At 55.3% G+C, this 15,848-nt stretch overlaps 2 protein-coding genes across 2 annotated transcripts; both read left to right on the forward strand.

Moving 5' to 3' along the window:
- Positions 1 to 6,139: 6,139 nt before the first annotated feature.
- On the forward strand, positions 6,140 to 11,444 carry METRN (meteorin, glial cell differentiation regulator). The gene is given in 5 exon segments (XM_011376792.2): positions 6,140 to 6,333; positions 6,602 to 6,656; positions 6,658 to 7,003; positions 7,935 to 7,994; positions 8,098 to 11,444. Coding segments are annotated over 5 exon segments (822 nt in total). The 5' UTR covers positions 6,140 to 6,235; the 3' UTR covers positions 8,361 to 11,444.
- A 2,687-nt stretch (positions 11,445 to 14,131) lies between these two features.
- Positions 14,132 to 15,807, forward strand: FAM173A (family with sequence similarity 173 member A). Its single transcript, XM_011376793.2, has 5 exons — positions 14,132 to 14,442; positions 14,824 to 14,928; positions 15,019 to 15,159; positions 15,372 to 15,422; positions 15,552 to 15,807. Exons 1-5 carry the CDS (start codon positions 14,281 to 14,283, stop codon positions 15,771 to 15,773), a joined length of 681 nt encoding a protein of 226 aa, XP_011375095.1. The 5' UTR covers positions 14,132 to 14,280; the 3' UTR covers positions 15,774 to 15,807.
- The last annotated feature ends 41 nt before the right edge of the window (positions 15,808 to 15,848 follow it).

Consider the following 15,848-nt stretch of genomic DNA (forward strand, 5'->3'; position numbering starts at 1 on the left):
GCCCACGGGCACGCGCCAGCTCCAGCACGCACCCCGCCCCCATCTTCGCCGCGGGCGCCCTCGCAATAACAAACCCGGGTGCGCGGCTGCGCGGGGATGGGAGGGGAGGGCAGAGGAGGACAGGAGAGAGAGGAAAGAGAGGGCAAGGCACGCGGCTGCACAACGGGCCTGGAGCGAGTCCTGACTGCGAGGAGCTGTGGGGACCCCAAGTTCTGCGGGGCTAAGAGGACTCGAGCCCCTTGGCCCCGGGGGTTGGCCCTGGGGTGCGCGGTCCTATGGAGTTCCGGTCGGCCCCTTGCGTCCCAGCCTTTGGCTGCCACCTGCGGGGGAGAGAACGATTGGAACCTCACCCTTACCACCCCTCCTGTGGAGCCCGTGTCCAGTCCTCCTTCAAGGCCCTCACATCTCCTGTGCACCTGCTGGGTGCCAGGCCCAGAAAACCCCCTCAGCGGGGGACACACTTACTCACCCTCAGAGCTGAGAAGCAAGTGACCAACAGATCATTTCAGAGAATGACTATTTTGAGAGCAATGAAAGTTCAAGAGGGCCATGTGATGGTGACCTGCGAGGGTGGTGGTTGGGAGGGCTCCTGAGGACATGACACTTGAGCTGAGACCTCAAGGGTGAGAGGGTGGGGAAGTGGTCCAGGAATGGGTATGCAAAGGTCCTGAGGCCTTAAGGAGCCTGGCAAGTTCCCTCTGGAATAGATTAGATGTGGAGGTGGCAGCTGCTTTGTAGGGAGCAGGCTGGAAGAGAGAGAAGAGGTGGGATATGACAGGTAGGTGTGGAGGGCTGTCTGGGCCACTGGAGAAGCCCCAGCAGGCTCAGGGAGGAGATGGAGGCTAATAGTGCTCATCCTGAGGTCTCCTGGGAGCAGAGAGAGCAGAGGGACCAGGTGTGGGGAGAGCAAGAGCCTCTGGGATGGGAGAAAGGCTCCCTGAGATAGTGTCTCCGTAGAAATGAAACCAGCTGGTGTTCAGTGTTAGCGTTTTGACCAGAAGTTGGGGCTGGTGTGAGATGGAGGCAACAGGAGGGAGAGTCAGACTGGCTGGACCCTAGCTGGTTTGAGGGGGGTGTTGTTCTTGCTGTGTGTGGGCCGTGGGGTGAAGGCTGCTCTCCTGTGTGGCAGGGACTAAAGAATCACAATGCTCACATGATTCAGTGGAGGCTCGGCATGGGCAGGTAAGATGGGATGTGTGAAAACATTTGGGGTGACTGAAAAAGAGTGCTGTCCAGTGTGCGAGTCTGGCAGGCTGGCCTTCCAGCTCAGCCTCCACCCCACGTGCAGAGGCCTAGGCTGGCATGGACCCTGGCATGCGTGTTGTCCTGACTGGCAGGCAGGGTTTTACTTCAGACTTCGAGGGGGCTCTTGCCCCTCAGCAGGGGCCAGGACCTCAGGCAGAGAGAGCAAGTTCTGCCCTCAAAGGGGCCTGAGAAGTCCACTTGCCTTGCCTTGAAAGAATCTGAGCAAAGAGCAGTTATTCAAAGGGATATGATATACTGCTGTGGAAGGCCTGCCTCTTGAACACTTGTGGACCGCTCATCTCTCTACCTTTGTCATCCTTCCCTGTGTCAAGCATCCTTCTCCTCCATAGCTGATGGCAGCTACCTCCTCACTGGTCTCTTCCCAATGCCTCCCACCTGTTCTCCCTGTGGTACAGAGGTATTACTTTACAGTATAGATATGGTTGTCATCCTCCCAGGCCTCTGTACTGCAGCCTGTGAAGCCCCAAGTCTCCAGCACTGCCAGCCCACAGCCTTGCCCCTTACTCTTGTAGCTTCTGCCATCATGGCCTTTCTCCAGGGCCAGGAGGGCATCAGTCCCTCACGTAAAGCATCAACTCATCTGGAGCACCTCTCACCTAGGACATTCTCTTACCTGGACTATTCTGTCATCTGGAGCACCCCTTATATTGATACCTGGGCATGGAGGAATCTCCCCAATCCAGGCTGCTAGGGGATTCCAGTTCTGGAGTCATGGGCAATAAGGACTGAAGGCTGTTGGCACATCCTACCCTGAGACCTTGGGGGCTAAGTGAGAGGGAGCCCCTTTCACATGGGAATGGGGATGCCTGTGATAGGGTAACCCCTTGTGGTATTCAAGGCTAGGGGCAGCACCTCTGAAACGCCCTCACAGGAGGTCATCGGGACTCTCCTTGCGGGACTATGGAGTGGTATATGTGCCCTTGGAGCCACCTGCCTGGGCCCAAATACTCTCTTCCTGGGTAGGGCCTTAGGCAAGTACTTCTCCTCCTGAGAAATAGGTCTGGGATCCCAGGGGGTGCCCTGAAGGTCCTAGCTCAGCATGATGGTGAGAACCCCATACCCTATAGTGATTAGGCTGGCTCTGCTCTGAAGCCTCGTGCTATGGAGCTATGAGACAGACACTGGGCCCCTCACTGCCTCAGCCCCCCACCCAGAGGCAGAGGTCCCAAGAATGCCTGGGAAGGGACTCTTGTTGGGCAGGCAGGCTGCAGGTTTGTTTGGCTGTTCTTGCCACTCCACAGCCAGAGTGGGTGCCCATAGGAGGGAGAATCTCTCAGCCTGGAGTGGCCATGGTGGCCGTGGGTGGCACATAGCAGGCAGTGGGCCTCTCTGCTGCCTTCCAACTTCTACTCCCTCCTCCTGGGACCCACGCTGGACTCACCAGGGGCAAGGGGGCGGAGCAGACAGGGCTGAGGATGACTCAGGGCCCAGTTGTCACCAAGGCAACACCGTCGCCTAGCAATGGCGGTCTCCCAGTAACGGTTGTCTCCTAGCAATGGGATATTTTCCCAGCCCGGGCTGGAGCCTGGCAATTATTTTTAGCTCAGCTGCAAATCAGTCTGCAGCTGCATTTTTGGCTCCTCAGGAAGATGCAAGGTGTATGTATGGGGGTGGATTTCTTGTCAAAGGGAGGAAAACACTCCATATACAGGAATCTTGTTCTGTGTCCCGAGGTGTAGGCTTGTGGGAGGGCAAGGCCAGCTTCCGCCTGGGATCGGGGTAGGGAAATGGGATGTAGGTGAAGGGGAGCCAGAAGTTGCACAGGTTGCCTGGAAGAGTTGGCAGGTACGATCATCTTTCTGATGGTGTCTCTGAGAGGGCTGGTCACTGCAGCACCCTGGGGTTGCCTAGGTCAGGCTGGGCAGGGGTGTGTTATCTAGGCCAGTACTCATGGTACCATTGGAGCACATCACTGAGTGGCCCAGGTTCTGGTGGGTTCCTGGCACTCCCAGGCCCTCAGTTATGGAAACTGTTACCTGCTGTCCCCATTCCCCAGCCCCACCCAGGGGACAGCACCCTACACTGGGCCAGCTGGAGCAGCACATTCAGGTGGTCTTGGCTGCAGGGATCTGGGCAGCCACAGGCTCAGCTGGGGACATGGGTGGGGATGGCCTCTGCTCGGCCCATATCTCTCCCTCTGCCCCTCTTTTGCTGAAGCAGGAGCTCAGGAAGTCTTGAGCAAGTGGAGGCTTGACCCCTCTCTCTAGGCTCTCTCATAATTCCTGAAGGGTTTCTGTACGCTGTTCTCTTGAGGCCAAGTCCAAACTCTCTCCTGGCCAATGAGCCTGGGGCTGGCCCTGCTCACTTCCCTCTGGCCACCTTCCTGAGACCTGATTTGCCCTATTACGATATTGAGCTCTATCGTGTCATTGGGGCTCTTGCTCTCTGTTCGCCTGTCCTGGGGCACTCTTCTCAGGCTTTGTATTGCTCCCCCAGATCCCCAACTAGCCCAGCCCCTGCCGTGGTCATGAATGCTCCTTGCCTGTACCCCCAGCAATTTAGGCTTCCTTGGGTAGGTGCCCTTCACCCTGTGGGGTTGCCTCTCCCACTGGAGTTCAGGGCCACCTGTTCCAGGCACCATTTAGGGCAGGGCTCACCTCTGACACTGCTCTTTGTCCTAGCATCAGCTCCAGCCCCTTGCCAGGACCTAGGTTTTGGGTGGGAATGAAGAGAGACCCCTTTTGGAGGGTCAGGGCACTGAAGGATCTAGAGCTGACGGATGTGAAGGAGCCCCCAAACTGAGTATAGACATCAGAGGAGTTACTTGAGATATGTGATGTCATTCATCCATTCACTCACTCATTCACTCATTGGCATACACACTCATTCTCCAAGTATTTACCGTGTACCTTCAGTGTGTCTGGTCCAGCATGACTTTCTGGCTCTCTGTCCAATAGGCAGCAGACCTCTGATGGCTAACACTACCCAAGTGTTTTCCTGAGTGGGGCCGGAACTTGTGAGTACAGGTAGCTGATGCTGTCCAGGTCTGCAAGTGACAGCATCATCCCTGGACCCCTCAAATAAGAGGCTGGGGCAGGGCAGGGGAAGCCTGGTGTTGAGGAGACAGTCCAGGGCCAGGAGTGTGCCCATTTCAGACTAGGTTACCTGTCTAAAAGCCCTCCCTTGCACCCACAGACACTGGTCCATTCTCTGGGGGTAGAGTGGAGGTGGAAAGCCAGGGGCCCTAGGTGGGCAGGGGGTGGGTCTGAGGCCATTTCTTCACTCTGCCGCTAGAGGGCATCCAGAGCCCACTCTCTGCCTTGAGGTCAGGGCAGGTGAGGCCAAGGCCCTAGTGACCAGCCCTAAGTGGACCCATGGCCTCAGCAAGGGCAGTGGTAGCAGCTGACCTGGGTGACCCCTCCCTTCCTTTGCAGCACCTCTTTTGTCTTCTAGTACCCAGCCCCAGGCCCTGTCTACCCCTTTTCTTTTTATTCTTTATTGGGTAAAATACAAATAACCAAACAAGCATCTTAACCATTTTGGGGTGTACAGTTCAGTAGTGTTACATACTTTCACACTGTAATGCAACCATCACCACCATCTATCTCCAGAAGGTTTTCATCTCCCCAAACTAAGTCTCTAACCTCATTAAGCACTAACTCCCTACCCCCAACCTTTCCTAGCCCAGTACCCATCATTTTACTTTGTTTCTGAATTAGGAACCTCACAGAAGTGGAATCATACAGTATTTCTCCTTTCGTGAGTGGCTTATTTCACAGAGCATAATGTACTCAAGGTTCATACATATTGTAGCATGTGTCAGAATTTCCTTTCTTTTTAAGGCTGAATCATATACCACCTATGAATGGACCACATTTTGTTTCTCCATTCATCTGTTGATGGGCACTTGGGTTGCATCCATCTTTTGGCTATCATGATAATAACAGCTGGTTCTCAGCCCACCAGCTGGGCCCTATTAGGTGTCTCACTACTCTTTGGCCTGAGAGAGAGACTTGGGGCCAGGGGAGGGGGCAGGCTGGTATGCTCAGTTTAGCAGCAGCTCCAATCTCTTACTTCCTCTTGGGCCATCTGCCTTCATCTGTCAGCCACGCACTCAAGCCTAGGCATAGCAGGAAGGCTAGAGTGCGGGAACAGTGGGATGGAGGGTTCATACCCACAGATGGCAGAGTCTATGCTGGTTCCCACAGATCTGGCTAAAGTTCTCATTGACTCCAAGGGTTCTAGTGTGAGGTTGGACTCCTGGCTTTGTGGCTAAGGACTCTGTTATCTGACCCAGGATTTCCCAGGCTGTCGAGAGCTGTCCACTTGGCCTTTGCCCAGGCCATCTGCTCCTCACTCAGCCTGGAATTGCTCTAGTCCTCATTGGCCAGCCACTCCCCACCTCCTACCCTCGGGAGAAATCCTGGCTGTGAGAATCTCTGTGCTTCCCCACCATTCCCCTCCTTTCATTTTGGGCAGTCCATGTCCTGATCTCCTGGGGGCCTGATTTTGTGGCTCAGGGCTGCCCATTCACTTTTGTTATTCCACGGTGCCCAGCAGCCCCAGCACCTGGTCCCTCCTCCCTTGGGTAGCCACAGCCTCCCGGGATTGGTTGGGGCCAGGGAAGGAGATGTGTACTGAGAGCCACTCTTGGAAGGGACCACCCACAATGAGCACCCCAGGTTCCGGTGGACACTAAACCTACCCCTTTCCGCGACCAAGGGCTCAGAAGACATGCACCGGACCAGGACCGCGTACAAGTCGAGGCCGGTGGCGGGGCTCCCTCAAGGGGCGACACAGTTTGCAGAGCTGGGAGGCTCCTCACCGGTGCCTGCGAGGACTCGGGCTTTTCATCCTGCCCCCGCGAGCACCGCTGCGATTGGAGGAAAGTTCCGGGACCGCGCGGCGATTGGCCGCCTGCCTGGGTAGCTCCGACGTCCTCCTGGCTGCTCTTCTGAGCTGCCGCAGTGGGCTGCGTGCGGCTAGGGTCGGTGTGACCGATCGCTCTAGCCTCCCGGTTCTCGGCGCCATGCAGCCTCCTGCGCTACTCTGTGCGCTGTGCTGCGGCCTCTTGGCCATGGCCGCCAGCGCAGGTTATTCGGAGGACCGCCGCAGCTGGAAAGGCAGGTACGACCCCCGGGAGCAGCCCCCTGGGGCTGCGCTCTCCCCTAGGAGGGGCCTGCGGGATGGTGTAGTCTGCCCTTTGGGTTGGGAGTCGCTCCGCCCTGGCACTAAATCCCCAGCCTCCCTCCGGAGTGCAAAGGATGCTGGGCCTCAGTTTCCTCCTCCACAGAGTGAACGCAGCCCTGTGCCTGCGGGGAGCGGGTGCAGGAGAGGGGGCTAGGTTGGTTAGGGACGCGGGATGCCCGCCTTAGTGCCGCGCGTCTGTCCACAGTGGCCTGGCCCAAGAGCTCGGCAGCGTGGGGAGGCTGGCCCCGGCCTGTGTAGAGGTTCGGGACTGAGTGGCTGTACCCGGCGGGCGCGCTGCGCTTGACCCTGGGCTCCGATTCCAGCGCGCGGGCTCGCGTCGCCTGCCCGCGGCCGGCGCAGCCCTTTGCAGGCGCCCAGGTCTTCGTGGAGAGGGCGGGCGGCGCCCTGGAGCTACTGCTGCTGGCTGAGGGCCTGGGCCCATCCGAGGGCCGACGCATGCGCTGGGGTCCCCGCGAGGGTAGGGCTTTCTTCCTGCAGGCCACCCGGTACCGCGACATCAGCCGCCGCGTGGCCTCCTTCCGTTTCGAGTAGAACAAGGACAGGCGTCCGGAGCTGCCTCTGCAGGCCCACGGTCTAGGAGCCAATGGTAAGTGACGGTCTGAGTGCGGAGAGGTGGGAGCCGTGCAGTCAAACTCTACCTGGGCAGGGTGGGAAATGCCTGTCTTCCCCATTGCACAGAGGGAGAAACTGAGGCGCTTGTCAGATACCACACAGTGAGTAGTAGCCCCGGGACAAGTCAGAGGGAGGGCGGGCATTCCTCCATGACTCATCTTAAGGAAAGAATGGGCAGGGGACAGAATTGGGGGAAGAGGAGGCCAGGCAGGGCAATGCCCGTTTCTGGTCCCTAAGGGGCTGAAGAAAGGAATCATGAAGGTGGTACAGAATCAAAGGCCCCGGTCAAAGCTGTTCAGGACTCCCTGGCCCAGGGAAGACCTCCTCTCCACTCCCCCAGCCCAATACAACAAAAATGCAGTGAGAGTCTGTCACCATGGAGATGCCCCTGCCTTTCTGTAGGACAGCAGGCCCACCTCTTTGCTGTCCTGGAACTTGGAGCCTGACCACCAGAAAGTGGAGTCTCTTTGTTCTGCCTCCAACTCCAGGCCAGAGACTACAGAGCCCAACAAACCCTCCTGTTCCACCCCCACCCCAACCCTGGACCAGGCTGGTGTCTCTGGGCCCAAGAAGCAGCTCTAAGAGGCCACAGGGGTTACCGCACATGCGAGATGGGTATAAGAGAGCATACACCTGGATACTGAGCTCCAGGTAGGTGAGTTCTCACCTGCTGGGCACGACCCCCAGGCCCATGTCTGTGCACGCATGAGCCTGCAAGCATCACCTGGAATGCAGGGGGTCTTCAGGGTGTGTGCACATGTGTTCCCACAAATCTCCAGCTCCCATTAGGCCCTGAGGGAGTTCCGGTCACTTGCCCTCACCCTTCAGTCTCTGGCTGGTAGGGGCGGCCTCAGATGGTCCAAGACCAGAAAGGGCCTACGCTCACCATCTCCTCTGCATGCCAGGTGCTTGCGGGCCCTGAAGCAATGTGGTGTTCCTCTTGGCCTCATGTACCAGCAACTTTGGTGAGTGTTCATGTGGAAAGGAAGCGGGGGAAGGGGTGGGGAAGGGAGCCTGGGGCCTACCCTCCCCCACATGCCAGCCACTGGCCAAAGTGTCTCCCCACAGTGATCCATGAGACCATCCACAGGGTTGTCCATGACACGGAACTGCAGGAGTCCATTATCACCATTATAGTTGCCCGTTTCTCCGCCAGACTGCCACTGTTCCAGATGGGGGCCTCTGGGAGCCAGGTGCAGGCCTCCATTTGCACCCCACTACACTGCGGTGTCAGCCCTGGCCCTGAAACTTTCCTCTTCATGGGCCAGAGCTGCTTTGGTGAGGCCTGGCTTGGCTGTGCACCTGCATGCCTATGCAGCTGCCCATGCTGACCACCTTCATGCCTGTGAGGTACTGCTGGACTGAGGAAGCCTGGGAGCAGGGCTTCAGGGAGGGGCCAGGAGGAGGGTGGTTGGGAGGGGATGGCCTCCAGAGGGCATCACAGTACCAACTGCTTCTGAGTGAATAGTCATAACTAATAAGAACATCGATTTCACTAGCCAACATAGGTCAAGTGTCCTGTGCCTGAGCCCAGCCCTGGAACTGCTCTGATTCCTACTTTACTCAGCAGGAGGCCTTGTCTAATGCCAACCCAGCTAGTGAATGAGACAGCAGCCCATGCCCATGCTCCGAGGAGAGGCTGCTGCTAAGTGGGATGTTCCTGCAACCTCCTACCCACATGAGCCTCAGCTCTGTTGCTCCTGCTCCAAATGCTGGGTACTTCCTCAGCTCAGAGTGGGAGTGGAAAATGGGCCATAACTCCCAAAGTCTGAGGCAGGTCATGTCCCTTGTGGGGGCAGGAAGGCCAATATCACTTTCACCCTGGGAGGAAAGGGGTTGCAATCTGGTGGGATACTGATATCCCTCTGTGGTCTGCTGGGAGCTCAGCAGAGTCATTCTGGTCCTGTCCCGCTCTTGGAGAAGAATGGGCCCCTCTGTCCTAAGGCCCTTGTGACCTCTGTGGCATGTGGAGCATCCTGACATCGTGTGGAACCCGTGGGGTATGAGTCACTCCTGTGGGGTCCTGCTTGTTGCCCGTTTTTGGTGGGCAGGGGCACACAACGGGGCCTCTAAGGAGCATTCCTTGCCACTGGCCCCATTGTTGCTGTCCCCGCCTTCCTCCTCAGCTTCAGCCACAGAAAGGGCCAGTGGTTCTGGACAAAGCTGGCGGCCTGAGGCTGAAAGCCCCTGGGATGCCAGGGCTTCTGAACCTTGAATGAGCTCATCTTGCTCACCCTAACTTCACAGCTCCTGGTAAAGAGAGCCACAGCTTAAGTCTAGGGGGGATGCCTGGGCTGAGCCCTAGAAACAGCTTCCCATTCTCACCTGCTTTCTTTGCTGTTGAAGGGGCCAAGGGTGCAGGTGGAGGCCAGGGGTCCTGCCATCTTTCAGGCAGCAACTGTGCAGGGCTCACACATAGGACCCCTTCCTCTGGACACTCTGGGGACACTCTGGACTTCCCACAGGATGGCTTTCTGAAGCAGCACGTGTATGGGGGAGTCCTTTTACTTACTGTTGGCTAATGAGAATTACAGGGTTGGGGCGAGCACAGCCACCCTCCATGGGAGGCCCCTCTGGGCTTCCTGCCCCTCTCCTCCTGAGGCTTCTTGCCACTCCCTTTCACCTCCCCAAACTCTTGGCTATAAATACCGTCAGCGTGCTACTGAGCCCTACATTTTGGTCTCCAGCCTAGACCTCTCCTGAACTGCTGACCCTAGCATCCTGTCAGTCCTCCTTTCCCACAAGGGAATATCCCAGTAAAGACCAGAGGAGGAGGAAGTAAGGGCACCCTGACTGGCTTCCTCTTCCCTGTCTTGGGCAGGCCCCAAGGAGGATACCCCCAGGGCTGAGCAGCACCCTCACCCTTGGCCCTGCCCTGATTCTCTGGTTAGCTCTCCACAGCCTCTCATTCAGAAAGAGGCCCTGCCACACTTAGTGGTGACTGGATTGCCTCTTGGACCACCTGTCCACAAAAATGTAGGGCAGCTGCTCTGGGACTGGCCCTAGGCTGGTTATTGGCCTCTACCTACCTTCCCCAGGACATACCTGAGCCTCCTATGCACATACTGGCTGCAACCAGCACTCCTCCCAGAGGTGCACAAAGGGCAGAAGTGAGTATGGCTAACAGGGCCACTGGAACCCTGGAAGTCAGGCCAGGGGCTTTATGCCTGCCCTGAGGGGGCGGCTAAGGGTAACTGGTGGTGAGCATGCAAGCTGGAGCTATGGGAGCTGGCCTTCAGGGCACCTGTGGGGCACCTCTGGGCGTGTGCATTCACATGGCATGCACCGACTGTCCAGTGCCGACAGGCCAAGGAGCAGAGTGGCGAATGTCAACGGGAGTCGTGGGGTATGTATGCTGGGAAGCCAGTTAGGTGCATGCATTTAGTAAACAAGCTTTTACTGAGTACATCTTGGTGTCAGGTGCTGCTCTAGGCACTGGGGATAATGAAGGAACAAGAGACAAGTGCTGTGTAGGATTCCCCCTAGCTTAGAGCCCAGGGCACACCCTTCCTTTCTGAAGAGGGCCCTGTGACAGCCCCAAGGAAACGGGATGCTCTGAGCCAGGTGGAGCTGGCTCTCCTCTCCAGGGCTCAGGTCTTGGTAGCAGGGCCCTGGGGTTTCCTGCCAACCAGGGACACCTGTCTTTCAGGTCTGGTGGCAGCTGAGGCCTAGTGTGAGCAGTTATGTGAGGCGCTTTGTACTTGGGGGTTGGGAGCAGAGTTTTGGGTGTGCCCAGTGTCTGAAGCACTCTCTGTCCCTGCTGGGGCTCCTGACCAGCGTTCTGGATGGCTGAGTAGCCAGGCCAGGGCCTGTGTTCAGACAAGCTCCTGACATTTATGGCCATTTGGTGGGGTGACGAGGAGGTCCTGGCTCTATATTCCCACTTTCCTATCCTATCCCCAGGCTTTGACAGGTCACCTCCAAGAACTCAATTTCTTTTTGACTTTTTGTGGAGAAGGAAGGTGGTCTCAGCTCCTGGGGGCTCTTTCTTTAACTACCATGGCAGGGCCGACTGCCAGAAGCCCTGGCCCCTCACATTTGGCTTCCTTTCCACCATAATCACAGGGAGCCAACATGTGTCTTCTTGGGTCTACTCAATCTCTTCTTCATGTCAGCCCCCTCCTCTCTGTCCCTTAGCTGAGTTCTAACTTCCACCATCCTCTCTCCCTTAGACCCCAGCGCATCCTGTTTCTTGCCCATTTGGGCTAATGGCTTTCAGCCAGAGGGAGCAACTGCTTCTAGGCTTGGCTGATTTTTGCGGTATCCTGATTGGCAGAGACCCCTTCTAGTCTCTCTGAGACAGCACTGTATATGGCCTGGCTGTGACCCAGGGTGACCAGGCCTGGAGGCTATCCCACCTCCAGTGAGCCCCTTTCCCACTGTCAACTTTAAAAATAAAATAGCCAGTTATTTTACCAGCAAGAATGAATTTATTTGGAAATGACAGAATTGCAATTTTGGGCTTGCAAACTATGGTGAACCACAGGCAAGTCTGGAGAACAAAGGAGAATATCATTTTATAGAGAAAAAGGAAGGAGTTCAGAGGAGTGATTATAAGCAAAAGTCCAATGGAGGAGACTAAGAGTTCAGGGTAGTGGTGGCTTCCTGTTGGCTGAGTATGGTGGTTTCTCATTGGCTAGGCTGTTGCCGGGTAAGGAGAAAATCTCTCCTGCTGGAGTAGTAAAGTAGGCTTCTTCCTGTTTGAGTCTGCAATGTGCAGTGACTGGGAGTGTGAGAGAGCTCTTCCTTCAAAGCTTCCTGACTCCAATTTTATGAGGTTTCCTTTATTCATTTTCACATTTTCCCCCTTTGATCAAGATCTTTCTCTGAAAGTATCACTGACCAATAATCAGTTTTTCCACATTTAGTGGTATTTGTCCCTCTGTGCCAGGGAGGACCTTTCCTGATTGTCATGTCCCATGTCAGAGGGAAAGTGCACAGCGATTGGAAACCACTGAGGTCACATTTGAGTAGCAAGGGTAAGAGGAAGGATGCTTGGGCATTCCCATCTAAAGTCTATCTTATATCAGAGTCATCTTGATCATCTTGAAGCACTGATCCAGCATCATTCTATTTAGTGCATCATTTCTGCAGGAGCTTGAGGCTCAACAGGCAGCGGGTACAAAGTCTGAAAATAATTATACGAAACAAAATGAGCAGAATAAAATCCAGTTTATATAATGGTCCTAAACCAGGAGCCTAAACCTGACGTAACCAGCTAAATAAGTCAAAGGAGATCTCAATGGGGAGTCAGGTGAAATTTGCTTGTTCTCTAATTTTGTCTAAGTGGGTTTCTATTTCTCCAGAATAATTTATCCACGTGCAACACATAGTGTTTGCTGTTGCAAACTAAAACATGGTTATTTTCAATGGACATAATTAGGCTTTTACAATATTGAAGTATATCTCCTTTTATCAGCTGTGTATCCAAAGAGGCAGGGACTAGATCAATCAGCACCCTTTGACTATCTCCAAGGGTGAGAATTTTTGAGTTCCAAAGAGGATTGATCTGAGATTTAGAAAGGCCGATGGCAATACTTTGGCCAACGTATTTGGAGGGTTTCCCACAAATTTTGCCAATTTAGTTTTGATGATGCCCCTGGTTTATTCAACTAGTCCTAAAGCCTGAGAATGATTAAGCACAGTGAAAATGCTATAGAACTGACCAAACAACACAGTCTTGCCATAATATCTGACCAGTAAAATGGGTTCCCCAGCTTCTATGGAGCTCAAGAGGGGTTTCCCAGGTAGGGATGATTTTTTTCCCAGTAGGATTAGGCACTGAAGAGATAGTGATCCACATGGAAAGGCTCTGACTCAGTGGAAAAAACACAAATTACCAAGACACATTCGTATCCATGAAAATGGGGTAGCTGAATAAAGTCCATTTGCCAAACCTCAAATGGTTCATTGGACAATTGAAAATATCTGTGGACAGTTTGCCCTGGATTGTATTTTGGGTATGTGGGGCAAGAAAAGTAGGTGCTTTTTGTGGCCTTATTAATATTTTCCCACCAGTACTGGTTTATAATGTTTATCATTTTATCAGTAGACCCACGATTCAGTGCATGTACAATAGTCAGTACTGGGAATTTTAGAATTTTTGTCAGGAATGGGTCATTATTTGGCCCAAGCTAGAGTTCTGTTTTCATCAAACCAACAGTTATTAGATTTCCAATATCATTTTTCCTCTTCTGGGGCCAATTTTTAGGTATCTCTAATCAATTTCTCTAAATTAGCATTTGGGGGAACATTCCTTTGGACCATGACAGAGGTTTGGCTGTTGATTCCTTTGAGGCAGTGTTCTTGGTGGAAATATATCAGTGAGGTGGTTTCCTTTAGCCTCCAGGGAGTCAAGTTTGGAATGCCCAAGTATCTTAATAGCCAAGGCAGCCGGTAGGAGTATGGCATCTAATAGATTTTGGACATAAGAACCATTTTTAATTGTGTCCCCATTTAAGGTTAAGGAAACCTCGCTATTTCTATTGTAATCCAAAGTCATGAACTACACCAAAGGCATAGAGACTATTGGTATAAATGTTTGCGGTTTTGCCTTGGCTAGAGCACAGGCCAGAGTAACTGTACAATTCAGTCTGTTGGGCAGAGGTGGCCAGAGGCAAAGGTGCCGCCTTGATGACTTCGAAAGGAGTTACAATGGCATACCTAGCCCAGTATTTACTATTTTCATCCTTTAAATAAGAACTTTAAGTAGACTGAAAAATCTACATTGGTTAGAGAAACTTCTTTTAAGTTATCAAGTGGAGTCAAAAGGTGATTTGTCAGTGTCAAGACGTTGTGAGAGATTTTGTCAGCTAAGGGATGATAGCCAGGTCAAGATTAATATAGCGAGTTACACGAGGAGCACTCAGCAACTGATGATGATGAGAATGATGAGAATTCAAGAGGGCGTCTACTGCTTGGGTACAAGATGATTAGTGGGGAATCCCATGACTATTCGGTGGCCTTAAAAAGACAGTGGCAGAAATGGCTCTGAAACAAGGGGGAGGGGCATCCGAGTGCCATAGGGTCTAGCTGCTGGCTGTAGTACCTTTTGGGGCGATGGCGATCTCAATGTGTTTGGATGAGCGCCAGGTAGGGTACCTGGGCCTCTGCAGAGCGGAACGCGAAGGGACAGGCCGGTCGGCCCCTGCCCCTTCCGGCGTTGCCACAGCCTCCACCCCGCCACTTCCGGCGTCGCGCTGGACTGTGTGAGGGTCTCGCACATAGTCCTGAGCCGCGCGTCCCGCGGCTATGGAGCAGGATGACCCGGCCGAGGCGCTGACAGAGCTGCGCAAGCGGCAGATGGGCGCACTAGAGCTGCTGCAGGTGGCCGCAGGGTCCGGCCTCGCCGCCTACGCCGTGTGGGCGCTGCTACTGCAGCCAGGCTTCCGCCGAGTGCCGCTGCGGCTGCAGGTGAGAGGCGGGACCCATGCCGATGGGTGGGATTCCTGGCGGGGTGGGGCCTACGGAGGAACTGGCTCCAGACTCCCGCGAGTGTAGCTTCTGGCGGGGCGTGGCTGCTGGTCTTGTGGGACGGCGCTCTAGCCGGTGGGCGGGGCCAAGGCTGGGGATGCCTGCATTGTGGAGCTGAGCCCCGGTGTGAGAGGAGGCGGGAAGGTGCTGTACATAAGAGCCAGCCGGGCTGTGAGTTGGAACCTGCTTCTGGTAAGGCAAGTCAGCCTATGCTAAGAAAGGAAGCCCGGGGCAGCCTCCGCCCCCCGTGTAGTGTGATTCAGGTTTAGAGACCAGACCTGTGAGTCTAGCCCTCCTAGCGCCATTCCTCTTCTTGCCTAGGTACCCTATGTTGGGGCGAGTGTGCGGCAGGTGGAGCACGTGTTGTCGCTGCTTCGGGGTCGTTCTGGAAAACTGGTGGACCTGGGCTCTGGTGATGGCAGGATTGTAAGGAGTGTGTGTGGGTGGGGGGGTCCTCATGGCTCTCCCACTAACGCACCTTACATTTTCTGGGCCTGATGCTCTTGGTGCCCACAGGTGCTGGCTGCCCATAGGTGTGGTCTCCGCCCAGCTGTGGGCTACGAGCTGAACCCGTGGCTGGTCGGACTGGCACGGCTGTATGCCTGGAGGGCAGGCTGTGCCGGCAGTGTCTGCTACCACCGTGAGGACCTCTGGAAGGTAACCTGAGGAGTCCTGGATCCCCTCAGACCCCACACCTGATCTCCACGCTTCCAGTTCTGGCACAGCCACCCTCCTGACAGCCCCAGGAGCCCCTGCCACCTGGGCGGGCTGGAGGCTGGCACTCGGAAGCCATGATAACCCTATGCCCACCAGACCTCTTCCCCGACTGGGGTCCCATTCCCTTCTGAGGTGACCTCTTCTTCCCATAGGTGAGCCTGAGGGACTGCTACAATGTATCTGTGTTCCTGGCCCCCAGTGTGGTAGGTCTGGGGTTTGCTAACCCCAGGGGAGGCCCAGGCCACCCCAGCATATGTGTTGGGCCCGGAGGAGCTGGGAAGGAGCAGCCATGTTCTACCCTGTTCACTCCACCCTCTTGCTCTCTCCTACAGCTCCCACTGCTGGAGGAGAAGTTGCAGGCGGAGTTGCCCGAAGGGGCCCGTGTGGTGTCGGGGCGCTTCCCTCTCCCAACCTGGCAGCCTGTGGCTGTGGTGGGTGAGGGCCTGGACCGTGTTTGGGCCTATGACATCCACAGTGGTGGGCTAGCTATGCAGGCTGCCCCAGCACCCAGTTCTGTCTTGGTCCCTAGGGCCCCTGAGCCTCAGGCTGGCTGACAACGTGGACACAATAAAGACTCAGTGGGCTCCACCCCGACTCTTTTTGGTTGGAGGGCTGGGTGGAATCAGTCC

Source organism: Pteropus vampyrus, unplaced genomic scaffold, assembly GCF_000151845.1.
Source record: "Pteropus vampyrus isolate Shadow unplaced genomic scaffold, Pvam_2.0 Scaffold303, whole genome shotgun sequence".
NCBI classification, from domain to species: Eukaryota; Metazoa; Chordata; class Mammalia; order Chiroptera; family Pteropodidae; genus Pteropus; species Pteropus vampyrus.